This window comes from Topomyia yanbarensis, chromosome 1, assembly GCF_030247195.1.
Source record: "Topomyia yanbarensis strain Yona2022 chromosome 1, ASM3024719v1, whole genome shotgun sequence".
Taxonomy (NCBI): Eukaryota; Metazoa; Arthropoda; class Insecta; order Diptera; family Culicidae; genus Topomyia; species Topomyia yanbarensis.
Genome location: NC_080670.1, coordinates 61,188,524 through 61,207,935, shown reverse-complemented (window position 1 = coordinate 61,207,935; position 19,412 = coordinate 61,188,524). Strand labels below are relative to the sequence as shown.

At 38.7% G+C, this 19,412-nt stretch overlaps 1 protein-coding gene across 1 annotated transcript in view; it reads left to right on the top strand.

The window, feature by feature from the left end:
- The first annotated feature begins 4,225 nt into the window (after nucleotides 1-4,225).
- Nucleotides 4,226-19,412, top strand: part of LOC131677741 (adenylosuccinate synthetase) — a 34,669-nt gene continuing 19,482 nt past the window's right edge. The window contains exons 1-2 of the mRNA XM_058957761.1: nucleotides 4,226-4,811; nucleotides 15,315-15,417. Coding sequence (XP_058813744.1) covers nucleotides 4,614-4,811; nucleotides 15,315-15,417 — 301 coding nt within the window. The 5' untranslated portion in view covers nucleotides 4,226-4,613. The remainder of the gene's footprint in view (nucleotides 4,812-15,314; nucleotides 15,418-19,412) is intronic.

Below are 19,412 nucleotides of genomic sequence, written 5' to 3'. Positions count from 1 at the left end.
TAACGACATTCTACAGTCGTGATTCGCTGGTTGGACACTTTTTAACTGGACCGCTTTTTAGTTGGACCTCCGCTAGTTGGACCATTGTCCAACTAAAAAGCAACGTCAAAATCTCGTGTCAAATTTACTTTGACAAATAATCTGACAATATTTAGAGATATGAACAGATGCATTTACACTGCCAACATTTCCTTTGGAGAGTTTTTGACATTTGTTAGTCGGTCCAAGTAGCGAATCAAATTCGGTCCAACCAGCGAATCACGACTATATTAGCTAGAGATTACTGAATAGGGAAAGTTATGAAAATTTAGAGTCATAGTACTCAAGTGAGAGCAAGGATATGAAACATACAGATTGGAAAACTAGAAGTGTCATTAGAAACAGGCTAAAAATATTACGGACGAATCTTTTGTCTTCTGCTGACAGGAGTCGAGCTTAGGCAGCATTACTACACTCAAAAAAATCCAAACGTTAATTCTATTAGCTTCTATCCACTTAAAATCCATATGAAGAAGAAATGTTGATGTTATACAGCGCACACATACCTTCTATGTGTCAACTGTATAAACTATGTATGCGCACACATAAGTTATATGTGCGTATTGCTATAGAATCGGGTTTTATGTGTCTTATAGTTATGAAATGTGAATGTAAGATTAATATTTCTTGTAAATACACACATTAGGTTTACGAGTCAGCAAATAGTGTCTATATGCCACCGCTAATTGGGTCATTAAGCTATATATAGTTTTCCGTTCCATTCGATAAATTTTAGGTCCAATATACATAATATAACATTATTTCAAAAAAAAATTCGTTGTAATACGTAAAAACGATTTTTTTGTTTTTTAATATAAATCTTATGTAAACTTGGCAATCATACATAGGAAAACTGCGGTTGTTTACATCTGGCCTATCAAGACTACACCCAAAATGAAAAAAACTATATGCAATGCATGGTGTTTATGTCAAATAAAAATAACCCTCCAGGAAAACCGAGAAAACATGCCCTATTTTTTTCTGACAGGGCATCATTTGTCGTGAAATTCGATATGTCAAATCCTTCCTATAGTGTCAAATCCAGACTGTCAACATATTTCTTTATTTTAAATGTTAATATTATTTTCACGTTTTCTGAGTTGGAAAAAACATTGTTACAATCACGAAAATCAGCTTTATCGATGTAAGTAATAAAAAACGACTTTTTTTCTCATTTAATGACCCAATTGCAAAAATCTATGTGTAAATTAATAAGAGCTAATTGATTGATGAGGTGATTTTTTAAGAATTTATTTTCAATGTTAATAGATTTTCCATACTAATATTCATATAAACTTAGAAATTTTTGGAGGGTCCGTAGGCACAACCAACCGGTACCAAAATTTGCACACTCACTAATTACTAAAAGGAATCAGTAGAGCCTGGTGGAGCTAATAGTCAACAATTGAACCGGTCTAGTATACAAGTAGAAACAATATACGCAATCAAACAAAATGAAATAATATTAATTTTCCAAATAGGATTACTGACCATTGTATGAGATGCCTTAATCTCACAAATTTGACAAGTGCTGTTCCTTTTGTTTACAGTTTGGACTTAACACTTTTGGATTCCATTAAAATATGCTTAGTGCTAACAATTAATTCCCAAGAAATTTTACCGCAAAACTGCTTACCGATTTAGATACCACAAGAACAAATAATTAATTCACTTATTAGATCCTTCATATACAGCAGGGAATAGCACAATTTAATTGTAATGGATTCTAGAGAACATTTATACTTCCAAAAACATGATTCCCAATATATTTCAAATGCTTCCCAATGTATCATTTTTGAAATACTAATAATCTCTAAGTTCAAAATGTAATCAACAGGACCACCACTTGTCACATTGAATGCATGACGACACTGTGCAGTGACCAATAATGAATCTGGCCAAACCTCGTGAAATATATGATTACAGCGTATTTACTGTGAGCCATATTCACCAACACTGCCATTAACTAATCCATGTTCAGTTGTGTTAGTGCAAGATTTGTGACATTTTTGCCAAATTAAGTTAAATCAGATGGCGATTTATAAACATAGCGTTATATGTATGTTGTCTATACACAGTGCAACTGTGTTGGTGTCATAGATGTCAAATAAGTCAATTCGATCATGAATCGACCAAAGGGCCGAAGTCGCAATGATATCGAATCGAGAAAAATAGCTTTGAATATTCGGTTCAGAAAATTAAATCGTATTTTAACTGTGTTTGCGTACTGCGCTTTCAAATGTATTGAAACACTTTGAAACAATACTAGTTTTCGGAAGCATAACTAAAATATTTTATAAAATAACGTTTTCGTTGATAAAATTGAAAACAGATTATTTCGCCGAGTGTTGTTATGAAATGTTGATTAGGCCATTTTCGAGTCGCCCTCTTGTTTTGACGACTCTTAATTTCGCCCTGCAGTGTCGCCAAAAAACAAAAATCAAATGTGGCTTTCGCCGTGCTCGCTGGAGGGGAAAATTTGTTATTCCCCCTGGGCGTAACAAGCACTTGGATTTTGTTTAGGGCGATTCTGTTTACGGACCTTGTAAACAATGATGCTGTCAATTTCGCCTGTATACACTACCTTAGAAATGCAGAGGCGTAACCCGCCTGGCATTTTGTTTACAGTTGAAAGTCGGATGCGCCGTTTTGTTTTTTATTGATTTTCATGAAGTGTGGAATATTTATAAATGAGTTTTTATATTTTTATGAAGTATTTTTACTCCTCTTTCAGATATTAATCAAAACTCTGTTTGTGTACATTTGTTAGTTTCGCCCATTTGTCGGTTCACGATCGAATTAAACTGTGAAGCAATGTTTATAAACACGGCACACAGTAAAAGTCAATTTATATCGACTTGCTAGTCGACTTCGTCAGGCGGTGAGCGATGCCAGATTTACAGACATGTCTGTATTTTACAGACTTTTGATGTCTTCTACAGACGTAGCCAGAGATCTACAGACTTTTAAAAGGGTAATAATGTTTAGTAAAATTGCATTAGAATAACTGTTTTCGAATACGAGTGATTCATTCACAATAGAATTCTACTTTAAATCTATTTTTAAAGTAAAATTTTAGTGAACTAGGATTTACACAACCACCTACAGACTTTTACAGACATTTTAGTTATTCTTCTACAGACATTTCAAAAAAACATGTGGCATCGCTGGGCGGTGCACAGACTGTTTACACGCCACCGAAAAGCTACCTGAAATTGAGTACTTTTGATTCAATCTCGTGGTATCGTGCGGGAAGGTAAAATTAGGTAAACCGTGTTGAAGGTAATTTCCATTTAACTACGGCAAAAATCATAACTCAACCTTGATTTAATTTACTTAAATTTAAGTTGAATTTACCTAATTTTGAGTGTACCCCAAGCAACTCAAAAGTACTTTACTGCCCGGAAGACCTCGACCGAGTCGAATCTCTCGTTTTGTTTTTGACAACACTAATAAGTGCGAAAGCGACGCACAACTCAAAAGTAGCTCAATTTACGTTATTGTGTCTGCAGACAAAAATCAGAAGCGACTTGTCGCTCGTCAGCATACGTTACCCCAGCGAAGTTCATAGTTTCTTGATGTAGTCTAGACTTTGTTAAATGTTTTGATTATAAACAAATAATTCAAAACCAATCTTTTTGTGATTCTTAAAGAAAAAAAAATCAAATTAGAGCCATACAATCGCATTTAAAAGTTCTATATTATGATATTCATTTATCATGATCTCACATGATTAAAATAAATAAGAAAGTGATTGATTTTTAGTAGCATGTCGACTATAACCATGACAACACAAAATATAAGATCAACTATAGTTTTATTGACGAAAATTTCTTTGTTTATTTTATTCATGAAATGACAATTCCACTGACGTCGCTAGAAATCTTCGCGTCGCTGGACTGTTCAGCGCATTGCAGAATAGTGCTGCAGCGACAATAAAAGAACTTATTCTATAGGTCGTTTTATTTTGTCGTATTTTGCAGATTGTCCCTTTTCAAATGTGAAACGGCTAGATTTCATGTCGACTTCGGGCTCCGGCAACGAGCATGCGCTATTTTCCCGGGAAGTGGGACCCAAAAACACGAGCTGTCATGCCATCGCTGTCAGCTGATCCGCCCTCTCTGTTTCTCTCCCAGTATTCTGATAGTGAGCGCGCGATATCAGGATTTTCCACAGCAAAAAATCGTTCTTCTCCGTCTGTCGGTACTCGTGGTTGACTTGCTAAGTTGTCAGTCGAATTTTCTCGCTTTTCGCGGTGTGACTCGTGACTTAATTTTCTGAATGGCGAAGCAGCTGCTTTAGTTTCGTCGCTCTAGTTTGTCGTCCAGAATCAGTTATATTTCGTGTCATTCCGGTTCGCGTTCAACACTGTATCAACATACTTCCGGTATTCCAGCGTGTGTTTGCAACTTTGTAATTTTTCCGGCCTGTGCGTGTGCAAGCAGTGAAAAAAGTACGATTGGTTGACCTGTGTTGTAATCATTTCCATTGAGGTTCAATTTTTTTACCATATTCGGTCGCATTTTGATTTCGACTTGTTTGGGAGTGTAGTGTGAATCTGGAAACTTCGTAAAATGTCGCAAGTTGCACTGAATGGCGAAAATCATCTCCCGCATGGTTCGCAAACGAATCACGAGCAGATGCATCAGCGTTGTCTGAATCCGTACCGCTCGAAGGTGACGGTTGTGTTGGGAGCACAATGGGGTGACGAAGGAAAAGGCAAGGTGGTTGATATGTTGGCCACTGAGGCGGACGTTGTTTGCCGGTGTCAGGTGAGTTGTAGATTGTAATAGATATTTTCCCGCAAGCAACGAAGCTCTTGTACAAAGTCCGATGAGTCAGGGGAGTTTATGCATGGGTATAATAATTGAAAGCATTACAGAGTACAATGTGTGATGCACGAGGACATTAACTTATGTCATTTTTGCTAGGCTAAGATGAACAAAATTGACTGGGGTTCTAACCCCAACTACTGTCAAAATGTATGAACTGACAGCGGTTGGTGTTGCAACCTGAATCAGTTCCACGGTCAAGTAGAAACGGCAATAACTAGTTTAACAATCAGACGATAACCTGTCGATTAAACTATTTTCATGTCAAGGTCAATCAGTTTTCTTTAATTTTTGTCCAAGTTTAGTTCGAAGACTGCATCATTTACTTAAAAAAGAGCTTCCCACTAAGTAACCGAGTTTGCCGAGGAAAATCCAAATGATTCATCTTATGTGATTTCTTGATTTTGCTTTGAACACGAATTTTCGATTTTTGGCTGCCCGTACACTTCATTTCGCAAAAAATCAGATTACAACAATCCCTTACGAAGAAACGTATTTTTTCATTAATGTTTATTTTCTGTCGGCCTCTTGTCGCACTGACTGCCTTTCACCAATACCAAAGAGGTGACTCCTCCACCATCTGGGCCCTAAACTGTAACCAACGGATTTATTTCGTGGCCACCAATTTTTCACCTCACAAAATCTCAACGACTTCGACTGGGATTGAGAACCCAGACTCAGTGGGATGAAAAGTGTATATTATGTCCACCGGTATCGTCAAAAGTAAAATATGTTTGCATCAGTAACATACACACTATGGTAGATTTTCTGTGTCAGCTATTGGTCCGGAATTCGAGCTGGTTTGTTAATTGTTGATTATATGCTAGACCAAACATGTAGCCATGAACCGACTAGTTTTGTATTTCGCTGAACGAAGCTAAGTTCAATGTAGCGCGTGCATCAGGCGTTCGTTGACCAAGCATGACATGATTTGTGGGCATAAATCTTTAAATGATTAGTCTGCTCTGGCGCAAGTATCATACTCTTAGGTTTCATATAGAAAATGGTCACATCACTTTCAATACTTTCATGACCCATTGCTATGTACCTATACTGAATGGACGGCGTAGAAAATGAGAAGCGAAAACTTAAAATTTTGTCATTTTAGGTTTGTGTTCCTTTTTGCTGCCATAAATAAGATTGATGGTCGGGCATTTGAATGTAATATCAACTAAACTTATACCAACAGAAACTAAGTTTTTGAGCACGTGATAAACTTAGGAAAGGCGGCCTGCCCCGCGAAGCCTAAATATGTGGTTTACGAATTTTCGGTGCGCTAATTAGACTGATAGAGCTGGGCGAAGGGGGGTTTCTTCTCTAATCTACCGGTCATCGCATCACATGATTTGGTATTCTTAGCATGTATTACAAACATAAACTGCTTATAATCGCAAGTCAGTCCCATGTAGATAGGGAATCCCATAGAACATGGCACTGACTTGCGATTACGGGTAGTAAAGACACTGAAAACTGATATACAAGTAAAGTTTGCAATGTGCGTAAGAAATAAAACTGTCGTTTTGCAATGTCACCGACAAGGAGCAACCGAGGGTCTGCCCCAAAGGGAAAAAGAGCGTGTCCGGATAAGAATAAAAAGAGTGGCAGATTTGACAAACGCAAAACAGATTCAAGATAATCTGCATAAGGTGTATGCATATGTGTACAATAATATTTTTGGTGGCAAACGCTTTGAGAGGCTGAAAGCACTAGTTTCTATATTCAAAACATTGTTTTAATTAATTTCGTTTTTATTAACCTCTTTTTTGGGAAGTGCATCAGTATTTACGCAATGTCGATCTTGCCAATCGTAAAACCGCTTTACGTATTTCACCCGTATTCAAAATAGTCATATTGAAGTTGTCGCAAAGCTCATGGAGTAGGGTAGATCGATTATCGTCATGAAGGCAACCCCATGCCGTGCCGTGGGAGTTGAAGTCACCTAAAACTAGCCTCGGTGCGGGGAGGAGTTCCGCAATATCGCAAAGCCGTCGGTGGCTAACTGAGGCTCTAGGGGGGATGTAGGTGGAAGCAATGCAAAGGTCTTTGCCTTTAATTCTGGTTTGGCAAGCGACAACTTCAATGCCTGGTGTTGAGGGGAGGTCGGTCCGATTGAAAGAATAGCACTTTTTGATCCCCAAAAGTACTCCTCCGTAAGAGTCTTCTCGATCCAAGCGAATAATATTAAAATCGTGGAAGTGTAGGGTTATTTCTGAAGTGAGCCATGTCTCGCATAGGGCAAATGCATCGCATTTCAAATTATTTAGTAAGATTTTGAGCGAATCGATTTTCGGGATAATGCTTCTGCAATTCCACTGTAGAACAGTGATTAAATCCTTGACCTCGTTCGATGAATTAGCCATCGAAGGATACAATCGCTGAAAGAAGGGGCCATTTCGCAGTGAACTGCATCAAAAATGTTTTTACTGCGGGAAGAAAGCTTATCAAGATACTTTTAAGGGGGTCAGAAATGTTTAAAGCTGTAAGAATACGGTCCACAATGTCAGAGAAATTTATTAAGCCAGCACCGTTTTCTTTCTCTGGCTGAGATATGGGAACACTTGGGGTTTTTGATGTTCCTGGAAGTGCTGGGAACTCCTTTTCTGAGCTCAGGTTACTGAGACCGGGAGCGGCTTACTTCGGTTTTGCACCAGTACTTCCTTGAGTAGTTATTTTAGGGGGACCATGAAGAGACACCTTCTGGCCTTTACGACGAAGCTTGGAAGAGGAAATGTTCTTCCTTTTTCTACTACTTCTAGGCACAGCAGAAGATGTTCCCTCCTGGGGTTCATCACAGTCGCCTTCGTCAGTAGACAAGTTGGTAAAGATGTTCGTAGAGACAGGTGGCGTAGCTATCTTAAGCGTTTCTGCAAAAGATCGCTTAGAGCGTCCCTGAAGGGAACGCTTAAGATTTTCCTCGCGCTGTTTGTACGCGGGACATGAAGGGAGATCATGTGGGTTTCCCCCACAGAGACACTTTTCGACATCTCTACCACAGGAATCATCTGCATGATTCCCACCGCATTTCCCACAGCGGGCTTTATTGCTACAATGGGAGGCTGTGTGTCCCAATTGTTTGCAATTAGTACAATTCATGACCCGCGGCACAAAGAGGCGAACAGGTAGACGAACCTTGTCAAAGAGGAGGTAATTGGGCAGGGCAGAGCCGGCGAAGGTCACCCGATAAGAGTCTGAGTTGACGTATATTTTCTTGCCGTCAGCTGCGACTGATGCTGAATGCAAACGTTTGCATTCCAGTATCTTCACTGGCTTAAGCATGGGGTCTTTGAAACAGCCAGTCCTATATTTTAGCAGGTCCTCGCAAGTCAGACTCGAATCGGAAACGACCCCACTGACTTCAACCCTGCTAGCTGGAATATACACCCTGTACTCCTTCGTAAAGGGCTTGTAGCCAGCAATATCGTTTGCCTGAGTTGAACTGTTAACCACCACCCGAAGCTTATCAGGGCGAATTTTCGATATTTCTGTCACGGCCGAATACCGATCCGTCAGAACTCGAGAAATCTTCAACAGATTCAAACACTTTTTTTCTTTGGTCCGAAAGAAGATCACAAATGGCCCGGTGGCCGAGCTCGGATATACCTTGAGCCGGGGAGCCATTTTATTTCGACGTCCATCTCACCTTGAGATAAACCGCCGTCAGGGGAAGTCATTTTTGCACGGGCCTATTGCCCAGTGCACTTTATTAAGACAACCAAGAAGGGGAAACGAAAACTAATACTTAGCTTGTGTAGGTAACGGTATCCAGACGGCTTACTAGAAGAACACTGCTTCACTTGTCACTCACCGGCTAACGGTAATCAGAAACAGAAACACAAAAGAAGGGAAAAAATACTGAAACCTCAACTAGGCGTAGAGTGTGCAAATAACCTTGAACGCGGATTAACACTATTTGTCGCTATAGAGTGTACGGACCGATGACAAAAGACTTCTATCTCGACTGAGTGCTCGATAACGAATGACTTGGGATCATATGAAAAGCATATGGCAAACCAATCTCTTAGTACTCCTAGTCGTGTTCATATGAGTTTACCAGAAAGCCTACACCATAAATTGTTATTAAACCGCTCCATCAGCAGCACGCTTTCGGCCTGGAATGCACCATTTCGTTCTGACAGTTTTCGTTCACTAACATACGATAGTCCTCGCGCTATTGCGTCATTTGCTAAGCCAAAGAACACCGTATTTGTCGTAGTCGCCATTGTCTCAATCCCTACAACCATAATATCTTCCGACCATCGTTTGGTGGCCAAATCACGAAAAGGCTTTGCCCAATCGGAAAATTGATCCATCCTCAAGTTGACGTATTCTCTACGGGGTTCTCTCCAATCGTTCTAGTTCAAAATTGTCACATCGTAACCCGCTATCTAGCATGTGTGCTTACAATGATCTTTTAGTAACCACCGCTACCAGCCAATCTTCAATATCGCTTAAAAATAGCAAAGGTACACAAGCCGACGAAAATACATCGTATTCTAAAGATTCTAATGCTTCAGTTACATTCACTGAACATAATAACAAACTTCTTTAACAATGGAAGGGCGTTAGCGAGAACAGCAGATATGTCGTAACTCAGTAACAACCGAGGCGACATTTGCGACGCATACTCAGTTATCAGTGAAGACGGCGATGAGACAGAAGACGCCACGCTGTTGAACGATTTTTCACTTTTTAAATATTTCCAATCTTACCATTAATGAAACTGATTCCACAAATATGTCTGATGAAGGTTTGAATGGAAGGAAACTAAAACAGACAATAATGGTAAAATATTTTATTATTTTTTCCAGAGGAACTTGGGTTACGATTTAAAGTTTTCGAGGCGCGATCCAGCAAGCAAAAGGATTCAAATTTAAATAATAAAAATCTGAAAGAGTGAGGATTGGAGCATATTCCTTCTAAAAAGCTCGCTCCAGTTAAAATCATGAGGCCAAAATCAGTTCATCAGTTTGCATATCGATATAAAATATGCTGCTAAGTATAGAGTGAGTATACGGAAATTCAATATATGTAGTATCAATATCACCGATTCCGTTGCCTTTTAGGTTTTGAATTAGCAAAGAAAATTCACCTTTCATTATTTTTTACCCAGTGTCGGAGGAATTTTGTTGTATTTGTAAGAAAATGTGCCTCTCCACATTCGACATTAAAGAGAAGAAGGCCATAGCTCTGGTTAACCTCAGGAAGATTGTTGTAATAAATGTGATCGGTTTAAAATTCCTATGAAGACAGCATCTGATGCAAACGTTAAAGATGAAATCCAGCAAACCCGGAAGAAACGGCAAGAAGCTGCACAATACGTTTATAGAAAGAAAAAAGAGGACGTTGCTGAATCTAAAAAATGTAAAACGGTTTGCACAGCGAGCTTCGACTTCCAAAAATGCCTGGCAACACCGTGCTTAACGCTTTATATACGTACAATCTCACTGTATTCTATACTATAAACGGCACTAATGTTAAATGTTTTATTTGGAACAAAACAATCGCTCGCCGCGGCGTCAGGGGTCGTTCGGTTCATGCTTATTACACTTTCTTACATTATTTATAAATTTTACATTATAAATTCGTTTTCGGACAGGTGTAGTGGACAAAATCATAATTTTATTATATACATGATGATGAGGTGGAATCCGTGCACGCAAAGAGAAGGCAAAGAAAAGCACCCTTACGGCATTGAAATCCCTCGAGATCGGGCGGTATTTATCACACAGGTGAGAGCGACCAATCCACTCCAGAAAATCGAACTGATGCAATTCTACGCACTAAAAACTGATGACACATTACAAACGCCCGACATATGACGACAGTAATGAACATTTGAAATTTATGCCCATTGTATCGTTCCAATATCGATCGTCAGATTCGGGAGTAGTTGGCCTTAAAATTAATCATTACGATGAACAATACCTTTACAATAGCAAATGAACGGGATCTCGAAAATATGCCAATTTTAATACTAGAACGGATCGACAAGCAACCGGTTAAGCTTCATTAAGCTAAACTGAATGATCTCCGAGATTTGATGAGCTATGTCAGCAACAACGAATATTACGAAGCCATGTTAAGTATATCACAACGTCAAAACGATGTCGAAAACAAAAAGCCAGAGCAAGAATTCATTTTCGACGCGGATATGAATCCCAATATCGAGGACGATTTTTGAATTCCCGAATCCAGCAATAATATCAAGAACAAAATAACCTCTACTACAACATACACCATGTTCTTAATTGATTTTATGTACAACAATCCCATATCCCACCATACACCATACATAAACTAATGCTAGTGATGAACTCAATATTAATTCGTCAAAAGGGCGAATGTGTTTTTTGTAAACAAACTTGTTTCGCTCATTAGTCTGCTGCAGAGTGGAATTTCATGAAAAATATGCGTTAATGTAAATTTTTACCCTTCGTAGAAGTAATTTCAGTTGTTTTCTACTTCGAAATTATAGTAAATTAAGAGAAATCAAAATAAAAGTTTGTTTACAAATCTTATTCGCCCTTTTGCAAATTTAATATGGAACTGTTCTGCCATCATTAGGAGAAACTCTACTTGTGTAGTGCTTATATTAGGTATGCACTCGGGTATGTAGGTAAAACCTCGTGTGAAACACTGGCTATCACAATACAAAGTGCACTACAATATACGTCATCACTAATTTTGTTCACACTGTTGACTGCTGTTGTAGCACGATCGAATTTGACTCGTTTTTGTTAGTAACAAGGTTTTCCGCTTCCACGTTTCGTTGAATTTACTCATCTCATCTCAGTGATTTTTATTGGTTCGCTTAAAAATTCGCCGAGTATACACTTAATATAGCAGTAAATCAGCTAAGATTAATAGGGCATATTGTTCCTGTGCTATCGAGCCGGTTATCGCAAAGAAAAAACTTGCATTTGCAATGGATTTTTTAATCCTGTAAATAAACGTATGTGTGTACAAATATGAAAATGCAGATAAAATTAGTCTTGCCTTGCTGATTGTGCATTTTGTAACGTTTAAGCTATTGTTAAAATTAAAATCATTATGCGAAATGGGTTGCGGCATAACAAAAATTATATATGATATTAGTCATGGCTGCGTTTCGACTTCGTCTCATCAGAAACCGACACTAACTTTTAGTCGGAATAGCTTAGCGCCGGCATGACGCTAAATCCCTAAAACTAAAACACACTTTGTGTTTCAATCGAACGACTGGTCAAACGTGATGTCCCGTCCGAGCAGAAGTTCTGTTTATACCGATAAGACACAGTGAAGTCTCACCCTAGTGAGAAATTTTGGTGCTTACACAATTTTTCTCCTAAGGATGAAATATAGCATGGTGGGGATGGTTCTTGGGATAAATGATGGGAACGTGTACGGCACACCCCATACAAGAACTGCCGGTGCTTGCATAACAGTCCCATATTCAAAATCATCATACCGGGAAAATGCACCCATAAGATTTTTGTTTTACTTTGTACTCCGGTGAGCTGCATACGATTTGCAAATAAATGATGCCCTACTACTGCCCCATTCAGTTTCATTGAGGTGCATTTGATCAGGAAAGTAGAAAAAAAATCATAATACAAATATAACAGATAAATATTGTCTGCAGCTTGCATCCAAAATGCATATGGGACTAGTATGTGGGTACTTTTCATATGGGACTGATATTAGTTGTTTTTTGTACATTTTTTAATAAATCAATTTTCAGTGCGTTATTTGATAGTACAATAAAAATGAGACCTAACCCTGAGGTTAACTCAAAACTGATGAAAATGCATATGGGACTGTTATGCGTTGTTACCGGCAGAGAAGCTGTGCCTCAACACACTTGCTTGAAAACCGAAAAAGATACTGGATAACAAGGCCGAATGTGATAGAAAAAAAAGATAACGTCACTCGTGTTCTGGTTTGGGGAAAAAGACGGAGCTGCAGAAAAGAAGGGAGAAAGTCGGACGAACTCGGTGAGGCGGAATATTAACCGAGTTCTGCGTCAGAATTTCTTCGAATCTAGTGAAGGTCTGCGATACGCAAGGTGGAAGTTTGATGAGAAAGCTGCAAGTCTGAGTGTGAAAAGTGTCGTGAGGTACACTGCCCACCGGCTGCTGCCGGTCCATTTTCCTCAATTTATCGAGTGCTTTGGGTGAAAGTAATCGATGTCGTCGTAATCGTGCTTCGGGGTGAAAGTAATCGTTGTCGCAAATGATGCCCATGCCGGCGAGAGTAAAACAGTGCAAGTGGTCGCGATCCGTTCCACACATCGGTTGACACTCGGCCGCTAATAAAAAGGCAAAAAGGGGGTAGTGGTCACCATTTTGTCCGCATCCATCTCGAGCTCCACCTGGGTGTTATTTTTCTATCGCCACCTTGAGAAACAGTGCACAAAATTGTGCGTTCCGCCGCATCACTCGATAATAACCCGTGCCACGTAAAAAAGGGTCCCACGAGTGAATTTTGTGAATGTGTCACGGGGCAGATGCTGAAACCCGGCGCGAACATACCGATGTCGGTTACGTGAGTGCATTTCGATCGAGAGAGCTGAAAGGTGGAGCACTTCGAACAGTGGCGCAGAGTTGTTTGATGAAAACCTCCCGGTGATTAAATGAACGTTTTAGCACTTATAAACTCATAAACGCGGTCGCAAGTGCGGACCCACAAATTCCTTTTTTCGCGCGATCAGGGATCGGTCACATCCGGAAGTCTCTACCCTTGGCCTTAATAGCATAGGTCCATGTCTTCAGTTGAACCAATCAATAATGACGCTCATATCCACTAAACAACGCCCCCCCCCCCCCATTTTTTTCTGGGAATTAAGCACGTGAACATACAAACGCTCGAGCTCTTCGCAATCGCGGGTTGGATTTTCAAAAAAAAATCAATCAGCAGTACTGTAACAACATTCTACCTAAGCTGATAGATTTTTATGAAGATCTAACGCACGGTGTTGAAAAAAACTGCTTTTTTCGTTTTCGATTTTTGCCCATTCTCTGTCCAACCTTAAAAATAGGGCTACATAGCCTGGCAAAAATTCAAACCTACATCTATTTTCCCACACATCAACATATATAACCCCTTAATACCTAGGAGACGCAAAAAGAGAACAGGAGCAAGGCAGAAGGAGATTCAAATTGAATAAGGTTGGGTAATAACGATTACCCGAACGCACTGGCAGGAAATTGCTTTATAGTAGTAGACAAAGAAGATGCCGCGACATTACACTCTGCGAAAAATGCTCAAACAAAACATTAGACCACGTTAGTCGAATACTGCCGATGCAGATGGAATTGATCGTGATAAGGGGATGCAAACATCCTATAAGTACTGCTGTTATCATGTCTAAAGCTTGATGGTGTGATTCAAGTTACTCAGTGAGCTTTGATTTCACGTGTTAATAGATAAATTTGTTTGTTTGGAAACTAGTTTACACGGCACATTTTGCCTTGAAGTTGTGCTACCGATGCGAGGTCTCACAAGTCATTCGTCTTTTTATTCCATTCTCAATCATGAAGGATTAAGTAGCAATAGTATCGATGTATTAGTACTACAAATTGATCTGTGCACGAAGAGTCGACTGTAAAGACTGCACAAACTGAAGGTCACGGTCCGTGGTGGGATGTAGATAGTATAGAAGCACTTACTTTTACCACTACCCAAGAATTGTCTCGATGTCGCTCTTTTTAAAGACTGATCTTGTTATCGCCCATCTAAAATTGTTATTTTGATGTCAATTTTCTAAACCGCTTCATGTTTTAGTGAAACAATCCTGTCGGAGTCACATGTCTGTCCGTCCGCGGGGAAATCGTCAATTTTGAACGTCACGCTGTCGTTTGTTGGCGCTGTACCAAAAATACCCAACGTTTACTACGGTGATGTCGCTCGTTGCATGCTTTCCCGAGCACAGCGGAGTTTCATACTGAAATTTGCTTTTTTGTCATAGTATCTGATAGTGTTATATTGAATGTCAGCAGTCTTCGCATGCGCCTCATCCTGAATTTTACACTGCCAGCATGTTCGGAGGACATCTTCCAGGTTCAAACAAAACACTTAAACTTCTTCTAATAAATAAGTCAATTAACAGAAAAAAATTAGTAATCCAGAACTTTTTCGATAGCGATAGATTACACTTTTTAATTGGCATTAGTACGTATTGTTGAAACAGAAGAAGAAAAATCCGCAGAGGAATTTAAAACTTGCTTTTATTCTGTTCCTGATAACTCATTCCTGTCCTACCAAGACATTTTTGTCCTATCTTACCAAGGCATTTAATACTCTGCGTACTCGGGTCCTCCATTTGCAATATATACCGATTGTTTTCCTGTTTACAAAATTCAGGCGTTCAATTAATTTTATTGTTGGCCTCTTTCTTTGGTTCACACCCTCAATTGTCAATTTGTAAACCATTTTTCAATCCAGTTCTTTTTTTTTTAATTTTAGGGAGGAAACAACGCCGGTCACACTGTTGTGGTGAATGGAAAGGATTTTGACTTTCATCTATTACCGAGTGGGATCATTAATGAGAGGTGTAAATCCGTTATAGGTAAGAACTTTTTTCATCCTTTTTCTCGTAATTTGAAAAATAATAGGATATTATTAAAATGTTGCTCGTTTATATCCGCCAAGTTTTTGGGTCGTCAGCGTATCGACTTAATAGCAATCAAATAACAAGACAACGAAAGTTTCGTGTTCGGTATTTAGGCCCAATTAGCATACCAAGGCCACGATACAGTGCTTCTAGGCAATGACAAACTTCTCGGTCTAGCTTTCAGCGCTAAATGTGTTTGTTTATTTTTTTCCCAAATTATTGCTGACGGCTGAACGTTTTGAAACAGATATCGACCAAATTTTGTGTATCTATCAGTTTTGCTATCCGATAACATTCTATGGTATTGCTATAACATTGACTTTATGCATGTATTTTAAGATACACAAATTGGGTGTGATTATGTGCAGAGATAGTGAAAGTAAATTATGAGGTAACAATGAAAGATATATCCCTAGCGCAATCCATACCGTAGGACATGTTAAACCGTACAGATTTCCATGGTTGACACATGGGGATGCAAATTGAGCATCCATAGATTATATTCGGACATTTTCGGAAGCCTCCGGGGATATTTTATGAGCGATTCCGGTTGTCCCGGAATCCGATTCTTCGGACCAAAGATTTTTTGTCAGACGCGGCACATCAAATTTATTGATTTATATTCATTTATTTTATAAGCGAGCGATAATGATTAACAGGCCGCAATCAGCCCCAACAATGATATCTTAATCGAAACACTCCTAAAAAATTATAAGCCTAGACCTAATCACATTACGGGACAAATGGAAGTCGAACAAATGCACCGCACAATTAAAAATGCGTTGTAATCCCAGGATAGACGTATTCGTTGTATGATTAAATCGTCGACGAGCCACTCTCCGGAGAATGTTACTGCGTAACGTCCTAGTTTTCTCTTGGACATTAACTCGTTCTAGTAGGGCTGGAGAATCGGTACGTACTGACAGCAAATCGGTAACAACTAGGGCTCTTGCTGTATTTCTGCGTTGTTGGAGAGTGTCGAGTTGAATAAGTTGACAGCGACTATCATAGCTAGGTAGCCGAAAAGGATCGCGGCAAGGAAGCCGCTTCAAAGCAAATCGTATAAATTTGCGTTGAATGCCTTTAATTCGATCACTACCGTTCAGGTGAGGGTTCCAAATCGTCGAACAATACTCCAAATATGGCTGGACTAGGGAACAGTACAAACTTTTCAAGCAGTATATATCCGTGAATGACTGGGCAATACGAAAGATGAACTAGAGATTTCGCGATGCACGACCAATAACATATGAGACGTGTTGCTTGAAATTGAGCTTAGAATCGAATATTATTTTAAGATCCTTCACGGAACACTCTCGAGGGATAAGCAATCCTGATAGATTATAGTTGAAATTGATAAATTCCCTTTTCTAACAGAAGGTGACTGCAGCGCATTTTGCAGGATTCAGGATCATACGATTATCGATGCACCATTCAATGAAGACATCGAATTGTTTCTGCAAGACGTGTGCTTCTGCCAAAGTCTTGATACGTTTGAATATTTTGAGGTCATCCGCGTACGACACGCGTAGTCCACTGAGTCTATAATTCACATCATTGAAGTAAAGTAGGAAGATGAGTGATCCAAGATGACTTCCCTTTGGAATGACAGAAGTAGCTGCAAACATTTCAGAGCAGTCGCTACCTGTATTCATGCTAAGTTGGTGGCCGACGAGATACGACTGAAACCAACGAAGGAGCGATCCATTGAATCCCACACACCAAAAAAATATGAATTTTATTGTTGACGTAATTTCAAACATGACACAATTTAACAAAGCGTAATTCTCGAAATGACGAAATATAACCATGTTCCGTTTAATTTTACATGAAAGCTGTACTTTACATGTGCAGTGCTATAAAATTACATGTATTACATTTAAGGCACACGCCATATGTGGAGTAAAATTACGTGATTTACGAAATTCAGTGTCATGTAAAATTAAAATCGAACGTAAAACTGTGCCATTTTTGACGCTCGTATATGTCAGGGTCACGAGACGTAATTTTACACGAGTGTTTCTAGGTGTGCAGTCACGGGTGGAAACTACGACGGGTTCCTATTTTCCGGTTCATCGGACCAAATGCAATGTCTTTATGACGCAATACTTCTGCATCATACTATCCCCATATCAGTGTGCGTCATACACTGACGCAAATCTACTTAAGAATTTCATAAGTCGCAACTTATGAAGCTACACAATTTTGATTTCATTGGACGCTTATGCATTTCATAAGTTCGCCCTATGGAATTTATAGACGTATGTAATGATGTTCATAATCGTATTATTGTCAAAATGCCATAATTTTACCATAGGAAATCAGTGAAAATAAGAAACTAGGCATTTTTGGAAGTGGATTGAATTTAATGTTCTTTTTTCAAATTTGGGGACATGAAATGTAAGTAAATATACTTCGTAACTCATTGCTTCATATTTTACATTACTTTCATAAGAAATGTATTGAATTTTCTTAAACTTTCAATACTTCTTTTTCATTCATTTACAGCTTATTGGAAATATTGTGAGACTTCACAAACTCATCAAAACATCAAACTAGAGATAAGTGCTCTTTATTCATGTTAATTAATTCGTTTAAATAAAAAATATATTATAAAATGAAAAATATGATGCTGAGTTTATATTTTCTCGAACTAGCGCCATATGATATATCTATGGATTTCATAACATCTCATTTATTAAATTTATATTCAAGCATAATGATTTACATAAGCACAGTCGCATGAAAGGTATAAAGATGGCCTAAAAATTTCATTAGAATGACTTATGAAAATTCTAAGTGACTCGATGGCCATTTTTTCCTCCGAGTCATAAGTCAAACTTATGATTTTCATATGGGATACTAGTGGCGCCGAATCATAAGTGATTCTTATGGAATTCATTAGTTATTTTATCTCGGTGTAGGATACCGGACATTAAGACGCAGAACCTTTTCGGACGTTGTGGTACAAGAATGATTTCGGATCTTTTGACGCATTATTGTTTTTGGATGTTACGGACGTTGTGACGCCCCACCCGACGTTTTGATCTCGAACTTTATGACACGGCGACTGCTCAGCGCCATTCACAGGATATAAACAATATACTTCAAAGAGAAACCGTGCAAAATTTGATTAATATTTGTTTGATGTTAAGTCAGACCGGACTAAGTAACATTGTATTGATTTCGAGAAAACGAGCTTAAAGTTTGAATCGCAGCTTTCTTTACATTATAATTCAAAATTAATTCTAACCATAACTCATGTTAATTGTAACATATTGCAACTCTGTCAAATTAGAATGTAGCTGAAAAAATTCTTTATCCAGTGCTATCAATTTCTCACTTTTTGATATTTTGCGACTTAGTCCGGTCTAACTTAACACCGACCCTTTTTCCAGTGGGTATTTCATACAGTTACAACCGGTTGTAAGTGTTGCAATAATTTTGGGTTTCGCACTTTATGAGTTTCCATTCTATATGCGACTATCGGTAGTTATCTGTAAACCTCCTTCAAGATAGAAGATAAAACTAATAACAGAACCGCACATAAGAAGAATTCATACAAATTATGTCCGGCTTGTGAACTGCATAGTCCTAATTAAAGCGACGATGGGGCAGTTTTATCTGGTGGAACAGGGCCAAAAATAATGCCAAATTTCTTTTGGTATTTCCTTATTGTTCACTCATCTGTACTACCCATGATCGCATATTTGTCTCATTTTCTATGGTATTTCGTATCATTATGGGACTGATTTGCGATCATGGACAGTATAATCGTCTAGGTCATTGTCACGCTTTCAATTAGGAAGCTGTTTTCACGAGTAATTAAAATGAATTAAGATGGAATCGCTCGGTATGGCAACGGTTGTTAGATGTAGATAATATAACTAAACTATACAGCACAGTATCTACCACTACTCGTACGGTTCATTCAATCAGGCAGAAATAAA